General features: G+C 40.2%; 1 protein-coding gene across 13 annotated transcripts in view; it reads left to right on the forward strand.

The window, feature by feature from the left end:
- map7d1a (MAP7 domain containing 1a) overlaps positions 1–20,926 on the forward strand; it is a 43,163-nt gene that overhangs the window by 12,390 nt on the left and 9,847 nt on the right. For 3 of the 13 annotated variants that reach the window (XM_036006141.1, XM_036006139.1, XM_036006140.1), the window contains exons 2-12: positions 2,951–3,157; positions 7,255–7,323; positions 8,048–8,068; positions 11,438–11,601; positions 11,786–11,897; positions 14,584–14,688; positions 16,070–16,192; positions 16,314–16,459; positions 17,637–17,767; positions 19,122–19,360; positions 20,522–20,804. In XM_036006141.1, the coding sequence (XP_035862034.1) occupies positions 2,951–3,157; positions 7,255–7,323; positions 8,048–8,068; positions 11,438–11,601; positions 11,786–11,897; positions 14,584–14,688; positions 16,070–16,192; positions 16,314–16,459; positions 17,637–17,767; positions 19,122–19,360; positions 20,522–20,804 (1,600 nt within the window). The remainder of the gene's footprint in view (positions 1–2,950; positions 3,158–7,254; positions 7,324–8,047; positions 8,069–11,437; positions 11,602–11,785; positions 11,898–14,583; positions 14,689–16,069; positions 16,193–16,313; positions 16,460–17,636; positions 17,768–19,121; positions 19,361–20,521; positions 20,805–20,926) is intronic. The other 10 variants (XM_031289848.2, XM_031289833.1, XM_036006143.1 and 7 more) reach the window with 9 other exon arrangements.

Below are 20,926 nucleotides of genomic sequence, written 5' to 3' on the forward strand. Positions count from 1 at the left end.
CTTCACTGTCTTTGTTGGCGCCTGTAGATGCACTCCTCCATTGCGCCATTAGTGGTCAAAAACTCCACAGGGTACCTTAAAATGAATTGCAGTACAACTACTTCCAAAATTAGTACAAATTCATTGATCATTTGATCGAAAGAAAATTAAGCACCAACTTTTTTGATAATCAATTAACACTTGAGTCATTTTATCAAGCAAAAATGCCAAATATTCAAAGGTTCCAGCATCTAAAAGGTGATAACTTTCAGCTTTTTATATCGTAGTAGATTAGATTTCTTTAGGTGTTGGACTATATGTTGGATATAAAGCAATTTGAAGAAGTCACTTGGGCTCTGAAAACTTATAATGGGCATTTTACACTTTTTTTCAGTTTAAAGACTAAACAATGAACTGATCAAATAAACCTTCAGCAGATTACTCAATAATGAAAATAGTCGTCAGTCGCAACAATAGTTGAAACCCCTTTCTTACATTCTACGATTCTTTCCCCCATTAACTTTCTGTCTTCTATCGTGCACTCTGTTCTCCAGTTCTGACAGGGTTAGTGCTGCATCAATCAGCCCTTGTTTCAGTCCCTTGCTACGCAGCAGCAATCCTCTCCCTCAGCTCCCATCCCATTTTCCTCCAGAGAGCTTCAGGTTTCATTAGTATTCATTGTCAGTGCCACTGACATCATTGACAGTATAGATCACGGTGATTGTCTGACCAGTGGCCAACGTTGCTGTCAGCCAGCCAATTCTTTGTGGCTCCAGTTCTCAGGTGTATGGGGAACTTTCACAGAATGTGAGGCAACATACAACACAATACCTGTCTGTCAGAACTGCACTTGCTCCAATCACCTTTGGTAGCCTAGTTGTCATATCTGCCCTTAGGGATCTGTAAGATGATGAATTCAGAGACAAGGATTGTATGATTCATCACATGAGCAGTCGCAATGGTACACCTGTAGCATCAAAGTGCTGTAGGGATTTGATTGATAAATGCAGATATTAAATCACATATTTATTAACAGGATTTAGCCTCAATACAGTAACATGGATGAATGGGGAAGGAAAGCCAAGAGCTGGCAGTTTTACTGGATTTAGTCAGGTTTGAATAAAGTTGGTCTCAAGCCGTGGGTGCTGTGTTTGTTATATGGCACTGGATTTTTTTTTTCTATAGTAAACTATTTAAAATTAATATTTAATCCCTGAATACATTGTTTGGCTCCTGCTCTGTCTTTTCCCCCACAGAGTTGCATTTTGTTACAAAATTGCACCTCTTCTACTTTCATTTTATTTTACTACCATTCCCCCTCCTTCCTCTCCCCGCTGTCCGTTTTGGCCGCTGTCCCGTTGCTATGAAGAGACCACAACAATGGCCCCTCTCTGTCCGAGCACATCATTGCCCGAAGAATGCTTGTTTAATAGTGGCATGCTTAGGCAAGGGGAAACACAATGTCTTGTATCCCAGCTGAACTCGTTCATAGACTCATACTGCCGCTCTCTCTGGTCATCGGGCTTCATCCAACTCAGGGTCATCAGTAGCTGCCTCCATTTCCAAGACTGATGACATAGCTTTTCCATGTGCCAAGCTGAGCACAGACAATCTTTGCCATGAGGCCTGATATCTCACTGAATGCTACTAAGCATGGTTGTTGCAGTAGTGAGAAGTTATTTGGCCTCAGCTATTAATGCAGACCTTTGTCCATCTTTGTGCCTCTTAGGTTTAATAATAATCAGAGTTTTACACACAAGGGAGCAGTATGTTTGAAAAAAAAAAAAAAAAAAAACGTTTTTCAGCTTGTTTTCGAAGGAGATGTTTATGGCTTAAGAGGCACACTGTACAGTCACATACTATATAGAAAGCTATAATCATTTCTCTTTTAAGTCGCACGGCATTGGTCTTGCTGCTCATTGGTGTTCTTCTATGCAAACTGTTGAATAGCACAGCATTTGTAAAGTAAATCTTCAGTGCATTCACTGTGCCAGTGTGACAGCCCCCTACTGTCTGTGTTGTTTTTAGCCAAAGTCTAAATAATTTACAGCATGTTGCCCCAGTGTTTACCTTCAGAGACTATGCAGAAGGAACTGTGCTCCAACATGGTTCCACAGGGAGCGCAGGGGTACAGTGCTGAGTGGACAAAGCCAAGAGTCCCTCCCATGAGGGTCTTTGTTTGGCTGTCAAAGCCTGGGCAAACTAATGTTTGAGTCGGAGATTCAAGTTCAGCAGCGTGCCAAATGTGAGTCATCGTGCTGTGAGTGAAGCTGCTGTCTCAAAAAAATCGGCCCAGCTATTCTTTTATCAAAAAAACCCTTTAAAATCTCAGAGAGTACAGATGACTCATGGGCTTGACTATTATCGAGTAGTTTTTATCAAAAAAAGTTTGACTACTTCTTGGAAGATGATCACTCTTATTCTGTTTTCCTAAGCAATTTATTTCACCTCAATATATATCAGGATGCCAAAAAGCAATTACTGTTTTTGTTCTACCAGGTAGTCAGGCTGTTTGCTCAGGGTGTTCTGTTGATGAATCAGTTGTGCTGAGTAGAAAATGGTATTAGGCTTCGAGGAGCAGACTTAAGACCTATTATCTTGTGCTTCTGAGCAAATGGTGTAATCTCTGCAGCAGAAAATGTTGCTGAACAACTGAAAGAAACATTGTACAGAAACAGAGGAGCTTAGATTGTTTTGTTGGAGGTGTTCTTTTTCATTATCTTGTTACAGAGTTGATATGTGAGTTATCAAATTGAACAATCTCTCTCTCTCTCTCCCCAAAACATGGACTCCACCCCTCACACTTGATACATGCAGCTCTTGAGGACGTTTGTAAACGTCATCCACACTAAACAACTTCTTAGGCCCAGTAGTGAAAGGAATGAAGACCAACTGGTTGAGTTCCATCTCTGTGCTTGCCCTACCTTACTTCACTCACTTGTTGTCTTACTGTGTCTTTTTCTTCGACCAGCTCCCCAATCAGCTCTGAACCCAAACCCTACAAGGCCTGACCCGGAGGGGGAGAGTAGCCCCCCGAAGACAGACACCACCGAGAGAATGGAGTCTCCAGCTAAGAAAGAAACAGATCGGAGATTGACCACCCCCACAAAATCTGACGTCATCCCTCGATCACCTGGCTCACCTGCATCACCTGTCCCCAGGTTGAAAAGTGGTAAAGGTAATTTAGACACTTCTCCTGTAAAGTACTCATGTTACTCGTATAGAGTTAGTTACTTAAAGGTTAAACTTAGAATGAAAGGTAAATTTGCCCAGACACGACACAGTGCTCTTATAACTACATCTGCAATCTTCTGGAGTTAGGTCAGCTCTGTTGAGGCAAGGTAATGCTTTAGTATCTGAGCAATAGTGACCACATGCTTTCAGACGTGGAACTAAATCCAATAGAGCTGCTGCAGTTGTTGGAACAAGCATGGAACAGAAGCTGCTATGTGAGGACAGCTCAGCTTTGGGCTCAAAGACTTTAGGCAGAATTAAATTAGTAATAAAAAAATCACAGTAAAGTATGGACAAATGAGCTTTCTTGGTAAGTGGATGGCTAATGCCGATCGCTGCCATGCACTGATCCATAATGAAAAATGGGCAAAGGGAACCGGAATAGGAATTCCATATCAGTGAGCAATGCCAAGAGGGCATTTACTTTGACCTGGCAGTTGCACCATAGCCACTTCCACAATGCCACCACTTTAAGTCATTGCAGCCACTGGTTAATAGCACATGCAAACTTTAAAGAACATGTTTGATGGTTTTTGGAGTGTAAGCCTCTTTTCTCTCTCCCCTTTATTCTTTATCCATTAATCCATTCGCTATGGTCATGGTCTTTATTCTCTTAGCGTGAGGTGACAGGGATAAACCCCCCCAAAGCCCCAAACTGCTCCCAAAACTATAACAATACTTCCAGTTTGCATATTTTGTTATGACCTTAGCCATGTCAGTTATAGCAAGACTTTTATGATATTCTATGTTTATTTGCCAAGTCTGGTCTATTTTAGAGAAAGATGCAGTTGAGTCCTTAGTCTGCTGATTCCAAAAAAAATGAGCCACACTTCCCTTTTGTCCTTCCAAGTTCCTTTTCCGTTGATTCTGTAAAGCTCATTACTTGTGAGGTTTTGCACCACCCAGAGGGGTATAAAGATGAAAAGCACTCGGTGGCCCCTTAATTAGTAAAATGAAATGGTGAGGCTTTTAGTTCAGTTGAGAGCTGCTGCTTCTGGTAATGGTCTGCTCCAGTTGTATTTTGTCACATTGATTGAGTGTGTTGAGTCAAATTTTGCCTAAGCAAAAAGTGAAAGAAATCTATCTGTAAACACACTATTTCTTGTTTCTTAGGTGTCTATTGAATTCGCACAATGAGGGTTGCATGTCACACTATGCAGTATACCCTGCACTGCTCCTTTTGTACTCCAATTTAGAGGTGAACAGAATAACACAGAGCTGACATTCTGAGTGTGTGCACAGTCTGGAGCCCAAAACACTGCACCTCGCGGTATTTTCTGGGCCGGTCCGTCTTTGTCTCGAAAGCTTTGTCCATGTGACGTTATGATTAACATGGTGGTAAACAGGAGCACATCACACCGAGCGGCACCATGCACATGGGCCATAGTCCTATAAATATCAAAGTAGGTCAGAGGCTGTTCTTAGGGGAGGCTGCATGGCAGATTGTTTTCGCGTTTGTGATTCATTCCTCCTCTTATTAGACATTGCTGAAGGATGAGTTCCTTTGTGTTTGATGTTGAACATCTGTCTGTGAAGGTTGAGAGGGATGATCAGACTCAAGAAAGATCAAGACTGCAGCCTGTGCCAGTGTTTCCCAGTGGTGGATGTGTTATTTGTGGTAGTACACTACAAAACAAATTAGGGCTGGGTATCGCTACTGATTTCCAGAATCGATTTGATTCCTATACACAAGGTCCTGATTCGATTTGATTAGATTCTATATCGATTCGATTAGGGATATTTCAGTTACAATACAAATTTTGCTTGGATATGAAAGAGATTCTCAGAGAACTAATGCTATAAATTGTACAAGGAACCCTCTAACCCGGTGCATTAATACAAATATTAATGTTGTTAAGAACTGACCCCAAAGCAGTTACAAAGAGACAGAAAACATTGTGAAAGTGTTTTCTTTAGCGCAGAGGGTGTGATGCAGAGAAAGAGACCTAAAGCCATACATCTGTGAAAATGGCCATGGCAGTTTTTTCTCTGGAGAATTATTGGAGCATTATTTAGCATGACATGGATTCCTTAGATCGTCTAGTTTCATATGATCAAAATCTTCACTCTAGCTTTAAAACAGAGCCTCTTAAAAGATCAATCTCAGGATTTTATGATTCGATAACGGCTCATTCAAATGAAGATCGTTTTGAATCAGAAAACCAATTAGTTTTTTTTAAACCCAGCCCTACTACAAATGAACATATGGTTTCACATGGAAGCTATTTTGATCAATGCACATTTTAAGCTCATTTATTTTGGTGGGCTGCAGAAATAAGTTATAATAGGTTATAAGATATACGTATATGGGGAAACTGAAGTGACACGCTGCCGGATTGCAGTCAGAATTTCAGGATTATTATTGTCCAGCTGCAATTTTGTGTTATGAAATAAATGATTACTCAGTAAGGTGAAAATATGACTTAATTTGCTGTAATATTTGTGTTGTAAATAGGGCTGCAACTGAAGATTAGATTCATTATCAATTTATCCCATTGTTTTTTTTAATAAATCTATTAATTTGGTCTAGTCTAGAATGTTACTGTTGAAAAGCTGTAACCAATTATTGATGAATTGAATTAATTGATTATCAAAATAGTTGCAGATAAAAATTTTTACATTGACTAATTGATTAATCAAATAATTGGTTTAGCTCTAGTAATACCATATTTAAAAAGCGTGCCTGGCGCCTGGGTAGCTCACCTGGTAGAGCGCACGCCCATATATAGAGGTTCACTCCTCGACGCAGCGGCCGCAGGTTCGATTCAGGCCTGCGGCCCTTTGCTGCATGTCATTCCCCCTCTCTCTTCCCTTTCATGTCTTCAGCTGTCCTATATAAATAAAGGCCTAAAATGCACAAACAATAATCTTGCCTTTGGAAAGTCACAATGACAATATTTTAGAACCAGCTTCCATCACGAAAGGATGCAGTTTGAATTCTTAAAATGGCTCAGTTCAGTGTTTGTTTGCATTGCTGTTCCCCTTGGCTTTTTTTTCACTGAGTGGTTCCACTGGGGTATTTGGAAGGAATGGTATGTGTGAGCACACATCAGGCATGTCACAGAGAGAAGATATATATGTAAGTGCCCCCTGTAGTCATAACATATCAAACATACACCCACATCCACATAGGAGATTTAGCGAGCCTGCCGCATGCTGCAGCTTTTATTTGGAATAGATTTGCTTCCATGGAGATTTTTTTCTTGATCCAGAAAATATAGCACACGTCAGCTTCAGCCTTTGTTGAGCATCAGTGGTGAAATGTTGACGTTGCCAGTTTCCTGTCATTGTCTTGTGGCGTGCATTTCCTTGTGGTGATATTTAAAAGTTAAAAGCCTCTGTCATGCTGACTTTGCAGCAGTGAACAAAACATTTACTCATATATTTATGTTTATCAGAGGGCAGGTGCATCATTGTTGCCTCAGGTCAGTTTTGGGATGAGGGAGTTTGGGAAGTCAACTGCTATGGTCAATGCCACAAAACATTATTGTACAAATAATAGCACATTTACAGAACTTTAAACTTAAGATATTACTGGTGACTTTAGTGCTTTGTTAACAAAATACTATTAGAAATACTGAATAAATACAAGCTGTACACTATGCTTTTTACCCCATAGTGGATATGTAGCACTGGAAATTTACTGAATTATTTCTGCATAACACAAGCCGTCCTTAAGGAATGATTCCAATTAAGGTGAGGATGACTAACAAGCTTTAATTGAGTTCTTAGTAAAAGCTTTTTAATTGCTCATTTTATATGGAAGTATGTCAAGAATTTCACTCGGTCAGATACAAGGCCAAAAAGTCTTAGATGTTACATTTTTCTCAGGTTGTGTTGCAGATCGCATGATATTGTGTTTGTTTTGACCTACGAGGAAACATAAAGAAATATCAAGATTTATTAACTTTCTTAAATAAATGCTGTGTGAGCGAGATCTGATGGGCCTGAATGGATTGGACTTGATATAAGTTTACAATATGGCACCTCTCATTTACACATCCTCTCCCTATTTTCCTCCTTTCTCCCTTATTATCCCAGACATCATGAAGTCCGAGGAGAGGCAGAAGCTTGCCAAGGAGCGCAGAGAGGAAAAGGCCAAATATATTGGTAAGTGGAAACAAGGTGTGGGAGGACAAGCCTATTACATAGGAAGAGAGCTCCCCCTAGTGTTGGGGTGAAAGAGGTTGTTGTTTTACATTTGCAGTTGTGTTGTTACTGGGATGGCTCCAGGCTGCAGATGGCATGCACATGTAGCACAGAGAGGATAAAAGGGTAGTTTGGGCTTCTGCACCAAAGTGACTAAAATCAGCAAAAGCCGAGCCAGCTTTCATTTTCTACATGCATGCTGAAATAAGCTGTCAAAATGTTTGCTTATTGTATGTTTGTTTAACACATTAGCACTTGAGCTCACCTCTGCACTGAAATGTATGTTAATACAATTTGAATGAGATAAAAAAATAAATATTTTTGGCAATTTTGCAGCTTTTTGCAGTGTTATGAATATATCTTGACTTGCTGTTATTTAAAATTTGTTTGCAACAGTACTGAGTCATCAAAGCACGGACACCTTTTACATTTTATTCAAACTTGACTTAATGTAGTTTGATCAATTGGGGCAAAATGTCCTCAGGGCCTTTCACTTGGGTGTCATAACAATTGACATGGCAGTACTTATTTTGTGTCAGTTGATATTGCATCTCCTGGCCCAAGTCCTTATTTTCTGTTTATCACACGGCTGTCACTTTGTCACCTGGCTTACATGCTGGTCGTGCACTGCTTTGCATGACTGACAGTTGCCTCTGTCTTCTCTCTCACTCCTTCCCTCCTGCAGAAGAGCTCAGCATGTTACAAGGTAAGCCACTCACCTATGTGTATGTGGTGGTGGTGGTGGTGGTAACCTCTTTCAATCATTCTGTCATTTGGATGTCTCAATTTAATGAAGTCCAGTAGCTTTAACCGGAGTTGGGCAATAAACCAAAAACGTACCAATATACAGACATCAGTAGTCATAAACTAACCTTGCTAATGTTGATATTAATTAAAAGCTCTTCCCATTTGGCTCTAAGAATCATCCCATTAAAAAAAACACAAGTTACATGATTTGGCCCCCTCTCTACTTCATTCCATCTCTTATTCTATAAGAAATCAGAATGCAAAACTAATAAGCATCAATGCTAATGCTTTAGTAGTTGTGCTTGTTTATAATATGAGCTTTTAGAAGAGATATGGCAGACTTGTCATTATCAGGGAGCCCTTATGGAAGGAAAAATATTTTTATTTTTATTTTATCATTATAAAGGTAAAGACTACATAAAGAGTTCCAATATTGAGTTTTGGTCATGTTGCCCAGCTCTACAGCGTTTTAATTCATTTAATCCCCGTGGTTTTCCTTATTTTAAAATAATGTTTTATTTTTCTTTATCATAGAAATTTCAACTAATTACAACCTTTTTCTGTCTCTGGACATCATCAATGTGTCTCTCACAAAAATCATGTAGGCATAGATTGATCAATAACAGCTCAATAACAAATCATGTATCTGTAACTAAAAATGGTAGTTTAAGTAGTAGTTTAAATGGTTTTAATCTCAGTTCACATGAAGGAAGACGAAGCGTGCCCTGAGTTTGAACTTTGTTCATCCACACGTTCCATCTGCAGACACCACAGAACTCCTTGGATTTTGTATTTAAAGATAACGCGTTTCAACCACATACCGCAAACCTACTATGATTACCATCTTACTGAAGAAATTGGAGGTTTTAGAGACACAGATTACTGTGAGACCAGATCGATCTTGGCTGCAAATTTCCATCTAAACAACTTTATATTGCTAAACTCAAAGTCACACACTTTAAAATGTTCTGAAATAGGAACATGTGTTAATTACTTGTTTAAATACAGAACGGAATAGTGATATATTTTTTTTACAACTTTTGCTCAGTTATTTTCTTCTTTTTAGCTATGGTAGTCTCACAGGGTGTGTTGTCAGCATGGTACTACTTAGTGATAGACAGAAATGCTCATTCAAAAGATAATCATACAGTCTCAGTTCTTTATTACCTTAATTAAAGAAATTAGTAAAAACCTTGGTCTTGCTATCTTGGCCTCAGTTTCATTTAGGATTCTCAAAGCTACATAAATGTTTTAATAACTTAAGCATAAACATGATGTATATCCTCACGTGACACGGATTCCTTTGAACTATCATACTCGTACATTCAGTAATGCTGTGTTGTCTAATCCAACTGTTTGTTCGATAGCAGTAAGATGAGTTTGGCACACTTCATAGCGTCTGGATCAGTCTAATTGGGTGATCCCCAGGCCATGCCAGATGGGGGACTGATCTAATACTCTCAGTCAGAACTGGATATAAGATGGGATCCTGCCAAAGCTTGTGTTTACAATATCGGCTTGAAAGAGATCCTGACCAAGAATGACTTGGCTAATCAACCATCACCAGTAGTATGACTAGTTTAGTAGTAAAAGGGGCACAATAAGAACATCCTAGCCTGCATCTTATTTGTTCCTTGTTACATTTAAGGGAAGCCTTGAAGAACTTGCATCATGGAATTGGCTGTGGCTGTACAGAAGCTAATCTCCTGCCTTGTCTGTCTTTGGTGGGATGGTATAAATACTTTATGTTCCAGGGTTAGAGCACCACTCTGCTTATAATTATTTAATGGTCTTACTATAATAGTACTATAGTGCTAGTCTTGTCAGTGCTAATCACTGTCAGGAAAGAGTTGAAGAATGCATTTTAAAGCAATGTCAGCGTAAGATATTCAGAATTGGAGATCTGTTTAGGACTAAACACCCTTATATAGATGCCTAAATCACAGATGATGAATGACACTCTGAGGGAATTGTGTAAATCATGAGCTGAAATCATTTAGAGTAATTATCTTTAAACCCCCCCCACACACACACACCCACACACCCCATCACCCCCCATCCAACTTACAACTCATTGTCCTTCCTGCAACCAGCACCTATAGTCTGGAAAACCATTAACAAACGCTTTTAGTTTAATAAGTCAAATTCAAATATTCAATCAGCAACTGTCACAGACTTGATTTGCTTAGAGTGGGTGCTGTCTTTTTACATGAAGTATATGACTTAAACGTTTCCCATGTGAGCAGAGAGGAAGTGGTGAAATATATCAACAACAGTCATCTATCTCAGCAAGCCTTTAACATTGCCCGGTTGAAATCGTTTCCTCCTCCCTTTTGTTCTCATCACAGCACAAGAAGTGAATTATGAAGCAGTTTCCACTGCACTTTACTTGCAGTGCCATCTCTAAATATTTGTATCACTAGAAGGTTAAGATGTGGCTTCTCTCAAATTGAGGCCACGTGCTGCGATGAGCTGAGATACGCATTGCAGCAGATATTTTCTTTGCCGCAAGGTACTGGCAGGCAGTGCCTCGGTATAACTCAGCTTTTTGTTCCCTTCTCAGATAAAAGCCGAACTGTGTGCCTCCCAATAAATTTTAACCCCTCTAGGCTCAGGCATATCTGCAATGATCCGTCACCATAATCTGAAATCCACAACCAGTTGCTTTTGTTGCATCAAGTGCTTTAGAGAGCTCAGCCTCGTCTCTTTGCAGGGGCTGATTCTTCATGGAGGTTTTACTTTGTAGTTTAAAGAAATATGGTGAGTTGTGTACAGAGAGAGGCAGCTGCAAAATGCTTCTTTACGCTCTCTTTGAATGGCTCAGGGACAACAAGGTGATTTCCATATCAAAGCGTGTGGTTTATTGAAGCTGACGTGGAGGCTTGATGTGATTAGTGTGGTATAAAAGTGTCACTTCAGAAGTACTGTAGCTGTCTAACCAAGCTTTATGCAGTATTCTGTGGAAAAGTCATGTAATTGAATTTATTTTCCAAACACAAAGTGGGATTGAGGTGAAGGGCAACATATTTTTTCAAAGACAGATTGAGATGAGAAGAAAACATCACAGACTTTACTTTTTGGAAATTTTCTGAAAGCTTCAAACTGGATTGTGCTTGAAAACCTCCAACGTATCAAAATATGCTTTCAACAGATATCACACTACTCTTTTAAGTCCAAACTTATACAGACCTTTCAAAGGGAATGCGTAATAATATACCTACAGTGTTCTGAAATGACAGGGAAGAGAGAGAGAGAGAGAGCTCCTCTGTCCAGCGCTCTTTTTAAGTGAAGTCTTACTCTGTTAACCATGTTTTCTGCCCCATCTTAGCTGCTAAAAAGACCCAGTGGCTGGAGAAGGAGGAGAAGGCACGACAGCTGAGGGAGCAGCAGCTGGAGGAGCGCCGCAGGAAGCTCGAGCAACAGCGGACCAAAGCGGAAAAACGGCGAGCCGCTCTGGAGGAGAGACAGAAACAGAAATTGGAGAAGAATAAGGTACGTTTGGGCGAGAATAATAACTATGTTGAAAATAATCCATTCAGGGGCACCTGGATAGCTCACCTTGTTAAGCATGCCCCCCATGTACTAAGGCTCAGTCCGTGAATTAGTGGCCGCAGTATTGTGTCCGATCTGCGGCCCTTTGCTGCATGTCTTGCTGATACCTGTTTATCCTTTCCAGGAGCGCTATGAGGCAGCCATTCACAGGTCAACCAAGAAGACGTGGGCAGAAATCCGCCAACAAAGATGGTCCTGGGCTGGTGCGCTAAGCCAGAACTCCAGCCAGAAAGAAGGTAAGTACACTGATCTAATCTGGATGCACATCCTCGTAAAATAATAACAGACGGACTTACTTGAATTACTAAAGAATAACTGACTCCCATAGCTAATATGAGGCAGTGCTTGGAAGCTATCTGGAATCAGTGCAACGTAAGACTTTAACTGGCTATAGATTCTGTCTGTTGAGGTTTTTTTCATCATTATTGGCTCTTGAGTTTTAGTGCCATTAACCTCTTTTGCCATTAAAGGAATATTATTTGAGCATCACTCTGCATATATATATATATATATATATATATATATATATATATATAATTTTTTATTTTTTTAATACAAATATATCTATATAATTATTTTAATAGACTTGCCTATGAAATCAAAAGCAGACCTGACATCACCACTAATGTATCTTTTAAAGATAACTCTTTTTTTTCAATTAATCATTTAGTCTTTAAAATGTAAAAAGAAAAGTCAGAAAAATTGTCTCTCAATTTCCCAAAGCTCAAGGCGCTGTCTTGAAATTACTTATGTTGTCCATCCAACAGACCACAACTCCGCAATCTTTCATTTACAACCATATAAAACTGAGAAAAGTAGAAAATTCTCACTTTTTTTTTTTTTTTCAATTTTCTCTTTCTAAAGCATAGCATCCAGAAATGATTACATTATCACCTCGTTCAGGTTAATTATATCACAATGAATTGTGTTTTCTCTTTTTTTAAACCCAACAGCAAAGCAGATGGCTTAGTTAGGTGTACTGTGTTTTATGCTCTCTGCTGGGGTTGGCATATGATGTTGGCAGGTGCACAGTCAGTCAGATCTGGACAGCACTGGAGGTTTTGTTATATTTGAATCTGATGTGCCTTTGCTGCCTCCGTCACACTCCTCCACCCTGACACACTATTTTCTCTGATGTGTTGGCTACAACAGCTCTGTCCTGGTTGCCTCTTAAACATTACTTCAGGGTCATTAGCCCTTAATCACGACCAGACTGTATTGATCACACAAAGTCAAAATGTATTCACCTGCTTTATTGCGTCAGTTTCAGTGAGCAGGGTTCTATTGACTAGCAGAATATTGAATATGTTGTCTAATAATGCAGTGACTGCAGAGGCTAGGTAATCCTGTAGAAATGATGTTTTAACAGTGCAGCTTGATGGATGTTCCTGTCCCTTACTGTCATCCTACCAACTTGTAGCTCTAAATCTTTAGAATCCCAAGTTATAGCTTATGTCATGTAATCGCCTCTGCCATATGCCAGGGGAATTATTGACACTCTCCCTCCCTTCTCTCCCATCCTGCCTCCCTCAGCAACCTGCCATCTGTCAGATGACGAAAGTAAACAAGCCTAAACAGGCTGCAGTGGAATGGCTGAGACTTCAGGATGTTATTTAGTAAAACAATCCAAAAGAGCACACTGTCTCATTGTCTATTTAAATGGAGACTTTAGACTGCTTTAATACTGTACCTCCATTACCGTAGTGCTCTCTGAATCATGCCTGGCGTCATTTGGGAAAAGAGCAGAGTGTTCACTTAATTGCAGTGTATTAAAGGGATATAGAATTGGGATAGATGCAAGTATTGCACATGGACGGTCTCAAGGATTCAATGTTTTGCCCTTTTCTGAAGTGCCAGTTCACGTCATCACCCTTGAGTACATGTTTCCCAGCAGCCTCTTTCCATCACTTGTTTGGTTGTTATTATAGGGCTGGGTATTGTCAAAACATGTTCAGGTTCCTGAACGTTTTTTGACACCAATTTTTATAAAATCCATTTTAACAAAAAGAAATTACAACATTACGGTACAAATCTTTATTTTTTTGTTTTATTTTGCAGCTCCTTTACACCTATGTGACGCACACTGCAGTCAAGCCTCTCAAAATATAACAACTACGTCTCTGTGCATAAAGTTGAGTTCTTCCTGCATGCCTCTATGGCGTGTAGACAGCCAATGACCAGCATTATTAGATCTTAGTAGAAACATGCTGCGTGCTTATTGGCTGACTGACACTGATGAGATTTACCCCTTAGGCATTTTTCAATACTTGATACTATGGAGGCAATTCAGTCGGTGTCTTAAAAAGTAATGAAGTTTGGTACCCATCCCTTGTTGCTAAGGTTATTTAGAGGTGTCTTTTCTTGTTCATTGCTTGTGTTGGTAGCTTTTAAAAGGTGGACATAAAAAGGCTACTCCTTAGTGTTTTGGAATTGTTGTTGCTATGAAGTAGGCATACACTTCTGTTAACTTTTTATATGGAATTTTGAGAAGAATCTTTAAGTCATTTCACTCAAATAACAAAAAAGCAAAGTGATTTTCTTACCTCAATGGAGTTGAATGGAATTTAGTTTGGTGCGTTCACAACTGTAGCCTTTGAGACATTCAGCAACATTTAAAAATAATATTTTATGTAATTTTTTTGCCAGAGATGCCTGCCTACACACCAAAAAGCAATCTGAAGTGAACATATGGTGTACTGTGTGCGTGTGTATTTACTGTAAAGCAGTGGATGTTAATATATACACAGTCAGCACACTTGGGGGTTGCTCATATTACAAGTATGGTACTGTAGTTCCCTTTACAGTGTGTAGGTGTATGTTTGTAGAGGCATCATTGGAGCGCAACACATGACGCCACAGACGTTCGCCCTCTTCCTCTCAACCATGTGTGAACATCTGTGTGGCGCTCTCTTGGCTTCTTAGGCAGATGCTCTGTGTCAACGGTCAACCTGCCCAAACACGTGGACTCTGTTATAAACAAGCGACTGTCCAAGTCCTCCGCCACGCTCTGGAACTCCCCCAGCAGAAGTAAGGCAACATCTGGAATGCCCCCACCCCCCCTCCCGTGTAACTGTGTTCATCACTCTGCCACCGCCAACACCTCCGAACCCGTCCATCATTGTCTATTTTTTTCAGTTCTTCCCCTTTCTGATTTCAGTCCCTCTGTTGTGCTTGGTGGTTGACAGCTGATCCATTTCCATCTTCCAAAACCACTGGGTTCTTTTTTTGTTACTCTCCCGAATTTGGGTTTGGGTTTTGTTCTGCATGCTCATATTTTAATATGGGTTATGTACAGTGTTCATATATTATTTTTTTTTTTTTTTTTTTACTATCCTTTGGTTGGTTCATTGGGTGGTAATGGTCATTTCATGTCTTTGCACAGTCAAATGGATCCTTTGTGCTCATTTTCAACAAACTGGTGCTCATTTTCAACATACTGGATAAGGGATGTCCTTTTTTTTTCAATGTCTTGATATTGATTGATGTGGAAGAGGTGGGTGATGTTTATGAATGACAAATATCTTTTTGAATCAACTTTGTCTTTCAAATGAACCTTACTTCATTCTTCGGGTGAGTAGAGCTCTTCTTTATAGGTCTATATATAGGCAATATTTAACCAGGTCATGGTGTACTCATGCAAAGAAGGAGAAACTTCAGGGCTGAAAAAAGTAAAGTTATTGAGTGAGTGAGTCAGCTTTTTCCAGGAGATAATGTATTCTGAAAACTCCCCGGAGCAGGTACTATTCCTCTGTGCTGCTAGGGAGAAAATAGATAGGCAAGTACTCTATCCCTCTTGTCACTCTCTTCTCTACCCAATCACAATTACACACCCTGTCTGTGAACATTCACTGCAACATCTTCCTCGTCCTACACTTTAATGCCAGAGTGTTTCTCCCCCAAATAAAGTCTCCACTCTTCTTCTTCGTCTCTGCTTGTATACTCAAGGCTGTGGTTATAAATAACTGACTCACTGTCTAGACAAGCATTGGGTGGTACTACTGCAGCCTAAGGTTATAGTAGACAAATTTACGGAGCTCATTTCTCTTATATAATCTCTTTGGGTGGCGCTGAGGTGTCTTATAGTTTGTTTTTTTTGGTATTTAATCGGGACTTTGTGGTTTGATGACATATTGCTGCATGAGTTTTAACCTGAATAACGGTTTCTTTTCATTTCCCTTTGGTGACAAATTTTAGGCTTTATTTAATCACTGTCTGGGCAATGACACAGAACTGCAAATATTGATATCAAATGGGCCTAACTTTCTCTAATACTTCAGATATATCATGGTTTGGGGATGCTATACTTGCAGCAAAGTTTTGGTTCAACTGAGGACATCAAATAAAGGAATTAGTTTTGTAGTTAATATAAAAAAACATACATTTATCAATCTGTTTTTCCTGCCTGCAGCCCGTAGCCTTGCACTGAGTCCATGGGAGAGCAGTATAGTCGACCGCCTGATGACGCCAACGCTGTCTTTCCTCGCTAGGAGTCGCAGCGCTGCCAGCGTCCTCACCAATGGCAAAGATAGTAAGTAAAAAAATAAATAAAAAAAAAGGATTAACATTAGTTTAATATCTGTCTCATGGTCAATTAAATTACGCTGCTGTATGAATGTTAGCAAGCTTTAATTGAATGTCACTTCTCTCCACAGACTCTCCTCTCTGCCCCCGTTCGGCCTCAGCCAGTCCCCTCACCTTGTGCGCCCACCAGCCCCACCATCGCTGCTCCGACCGCTGGAGAGTGACATCCAGCACACCCGACATCTCCCAGCGCCACAACAGACGGAGCTCCACACCCGTAAGTACGCCTGTTACGACCCTAGAAATCAGAGAGTAACCATTGATGTAAAATAACTTTACAAAATTATCAGTACGATTTGTTAATAATGCAAAACAGAATGTCCATGCTGCTCCACAGCAGTTGAAGAAAAAAAAAAAAAAACATAGGAAAGCATGCCACGGTCAGGCAGAGGCCGATCTACAAAGAGACTAGACAACAGCCTTAGTAAATGACAAAACCAAAGCACAGGATAAACACCCTATTTTTTAGGAAAAAAGGAGTAAAACCTACCAACATATACTCTGGACAGCACCGTCTGCTGCCAGCCAGCACAACAAAGGAGTGGAGAACCGAAAGTCACGGGGTCTCCTCCCAGCAGTCACCAATCAACCTGGAAAAGAGAGGGAGGCTCACACACACACCAGACAAAATACAAATCCCTACGTAACAACGCCTAATTAGCTTTTGCCCTGTGGTTGTCTTTTCTGACGGTCAAGTGTAGTCACAAGGTGTGTTCGAAACCGTTCCCCTCTCGCGGAAATAGTGCACTATATAGTGTGTTCGCCATTTTGTAGTTGTGTTTGAATTCTCAGGGGTTAATTTCATTCACTATATAGTCCACTGTAAAATACCCACAATGCACAGCTAATTTGAGCCTACCTACAATGTACCCTACATTTTACTCACATATAGCACAATGCAATGCGGTTTTGTTTTCCTGGAGGAGAAGAAGAAGCAGAAGAACTCATTTGGTCATTCCCTATATAGTTCACTATTTAATAAACACTACTGGAAAGAGTGAGTGAGTGAACGGTTTCGAACACAGCCACAGTCTTTAGAAAGTTACAACAGGGCTGGACTCCATCAAGATACTTGCAACGAGTAAGCCGTTTTCCAGAATAAGAGCATAGCTAAACAGCCATGACATTAATAACAGCTGATTCTGTTTCTACGAGTGGGTTTACCATTCACCTGAACACGAGTGACATTTTTACGATGAGGTTGTTAGATTGTCGTTGAGAAACTATTTCCAAGAGAGCAATGAGAGCATATGTCCCCTGATCAGACTTTCTTTTGTTCTGTACTTTACGTATAACAACTTATAGCATATCTTGTCTTATTTTTTCTTATTTTGCACATGAAAAGATTGAAATTTGTTAACCTTTTTTTTTTTTTTTATCCTTTTGACATATAGATGGATAAAAACAAGAAAGAAAAGAAAGACAAGGAACGGGAGAATGAGAAGGAGAAAAGTGCTCTCACTAAAGAGAAGGTGCTTAAGAAGAGACAGTCTCTCCCCAGCATGAAACACAGACCTGATCCAAGGTAAAAACCTACAATTTCAACATTTGTACTTCCAGATTTTACTCATTTTTGTTTTGCTATTATCTTTTTCCTCCTTGTGCGTTATATGTATTTCCCACCAACCTGGTTACTGATTTCATCTATCAGACGACAAATTGTCTGTGCACACTCTCAACAAAGCCTATAGTCCGTTATCACTGCTGATTTGATCCATTTATCCATTATGTTTGTTATTGAATATCTTTGAATTTTGGACTGTGGTTTGTACAAAATTTGGATTCTGGGAAATTATAATAGCATTAACGCTTAATTGTGAAAATAATGGGCAGATTATGAAAATAATTGTTAGTTACTGCCTTTAATTGTTAGTTGATGCCTTAAATCATAGAGGTCTAGGTTGAACATTAACAACTGAACACAGTGAATTTATGGGTGTTTGGTGTTTTTTTTCCTCCAACGTCGCCTTCCAGGAAGCGCGGCAATGGTTATGTTTAGGGTTAAGGTTAGGGTTAGCAGCCTGGAAGGCGACGTTGGAGGCAAAAAACACCATCAAGCGAATTTATGTGAGGCAAGTGTGAAACCTTGTATAAGCTCCAACTGAAAAGGGCACAATAGAAGGTATATTATTTAAAGCTACCAATACTACTTCAAAAAAATATATAATTACTTACATATCCAAAGAACCATTTGAATATTCAGGTGCTTAATAATCATGATAGTGCTGTTTTTGATATTTACATAGACATGGTCACAAAAACCGTATCGTAAACGAGGTTAACCTCACATCCCCTTGACCCACCGCTTGTCTGTGGTCAACAGCTGGGGTTAGCCAGAGAGACCATGTTTACGTCTGCATTATAATGACTGCATATTTCATGCACTGTTTGAGCAGACATTGAGTAAAAGATCCCCGGACGAGTGGTCGTTTCCTCTCGCATCCCCAGGCCACTGAAATAAATGACATCCATGACAGACGGGATGGGATAGGAGAAAGAAAGTTCTTTTGACTCAACACAAAGGCAACAATCTTGGCAGTGCTGTCAGTCCCATCAGTGCCAGAGGCCTAGAGGGGAAAAAAAACAGTCTTCTTCAGCATAATGGATGTTTCCCCTCCAAATGTTGCATTGCCTGAGTATATCTGGGATGCTGACCGATAAGGCACTTTAAGGGTGATGATGCAATGTTTTGTCTGCTATGAACCTGTTTGCTGTAGTCAGGTTACTTCAGAACATGTGTCTGGGTTGTAAACAAGCATTTCACCTTAGGTCCAAAAGAATAATGTGTCGAACATGGTGTAAATTCATTAGAAGAGAATAATTGTTAATAAATTTCCCATCAGTCATATATTTTTCCTCTGTATCTTCCTTTCTCACAGTCCCAGTCCTTTATCAAGACAACGGCCGTCATCCCCAGCCACTCCTAAGGGCAGAACTGCCTCCCCCAGCCCTGCTGCCTCCCCTAATCCTCCATCCACACGTGGAAGCCCGTCGACTCCTAAAGGTCGGCCCAAAAGAGCCAGGACCCCTGCCAGGATAGACCACCGCACCTCTTCCCCCATCCCTCTCGAAAGAGTGAAGGTGCCTCATAGGCCCGCAACTCCCGAACAGAGAAAGAGTGAGTACAAAAAAATGTTTTGATGGTGATTATTTACTGGACTGGATTGAAAAGCTCAACGGGCATCAGTCAAGGCTCGCTGTTCATACTCAGGAACTAAACCTGCGTTTTGACTAAATTATTTCCTGTACGATAGTTCCAGGTGTAAAAAAAGTTGTCCCTTCTGAGGGCGTAGTACTTTTCCGATCAGTACTTAGTGAAGTGAAACAGTAAAAATGAAGTTCAATCTGTTCCCATTTGTTTGCACAGTGGCATAATTCATTATCAGCTTTTTTCATAGCAACAGTGACAATAATATTAATTCATATTATACATTTTTTATAGAGCATTATAAAAATGAATGCTTGACCTGAATAGTATAGTTGGACAAAAAATTCGCAAATCCAAGTTCCAGTAACTGTCTTTTTCTGGAGCTTTCAACCGCATCTCCCAAGCTTCATCAGTAGATAGAGTTGTCTCAGTTGACATTGCGTGAACTTTGTTGGAATAGTTGCTGGCGAAGACCCTAAAAAGTGGTTGAACGCTGCTAGTAAGAATGAGTATAGATTATTAGTATTATTACAACCGTATACTGCACAATGTGATTAACTGTCCTATTTGTGTTATGATACAGTACATCTGGATTGGGGTAGCTCCCCAGCCTTGGCTGAGTCATACCGTATTTTGATTATTTTTTTGTTAAATATCCAAATAGTGCTTCACTGTCTGGCTTAGTCTCTTTCTGTTACTGGCCAGAAGAATGGATCTAATGGATGAAGTAAACAAGCCTCTGGATAATCTGTATTTCCCTGAAGAAGCAATAGGCAAAGATTACCATCAAGCTTAATTAGCCATGAAAACAAAAGGAATGTACTGAGTGAGCCACACACAGCTCTATGGTCTGTGTCTTCTCACACACAGCATTAAGAGGCTGAACTAATCAGCCTTAATTATGTAATTACCAAGTTCTTAGGCTGAAGCTACGGCTGTTTACAATTTCCAGTTGCTGGGGACAGAATGTTTCACAGTGCACATGAAGAGAAAAGGCTGCGGCTAAAAGTGTTATTAATAATGATCAATAGGCACCACTTTAAAAGTCATTACTTGTAGGGAAGCATAAATAATCGCATCAAGATTTTTGTTAAGTTACACAGCTCAAGATCTGTGTCTTATTGTCACTAGGTTCCCCTGTGGTTTCTTCCATCATGGTAGCCTCAGCTGCTGCCTCACCTCATGCGTCGAGCACGGCAGTTACAACCACTGCAGCCTCCTCGTCTCCTGAGCCGGTCCATTCGGGTCCTTCTGTTCCTGCGTCATCACCGTCACCCTCTCCATCAGCCAGGCCTATGGCAGGCACCAACGACCAAGGGGAGGCGGTTCGCATCCTGGCAGAGAAACGCCGGCAGGCCCGAGAGCAGAGGGAGAGGGACGAGCAGGAGCGCCGCGAACAGGAGGAGAAGGAGAGGTCAGAGGCGTTTTGATATACACAACGATATACAAACGGTCGGCACAGTGTTGACCTTGCATGAACTAATGCTGAAGTATAGTACACAGTTTGTGCTTTTTCAAAAGTGTGATTTATTTTGA

This window comes from Sander lucioperca, chromosome 10, assembly GCF_008315115.2.
Source record: "Sander lucioperca isolate FBNREF2018 chromosome 10, SLUC_FBN_1.2, whole genome shotgun sequence".
NCBI lineage: Eukaryota > Metazoa > Chordata > Actinopteri > Perciformes > Percidae > Sander > Sander lucioperca.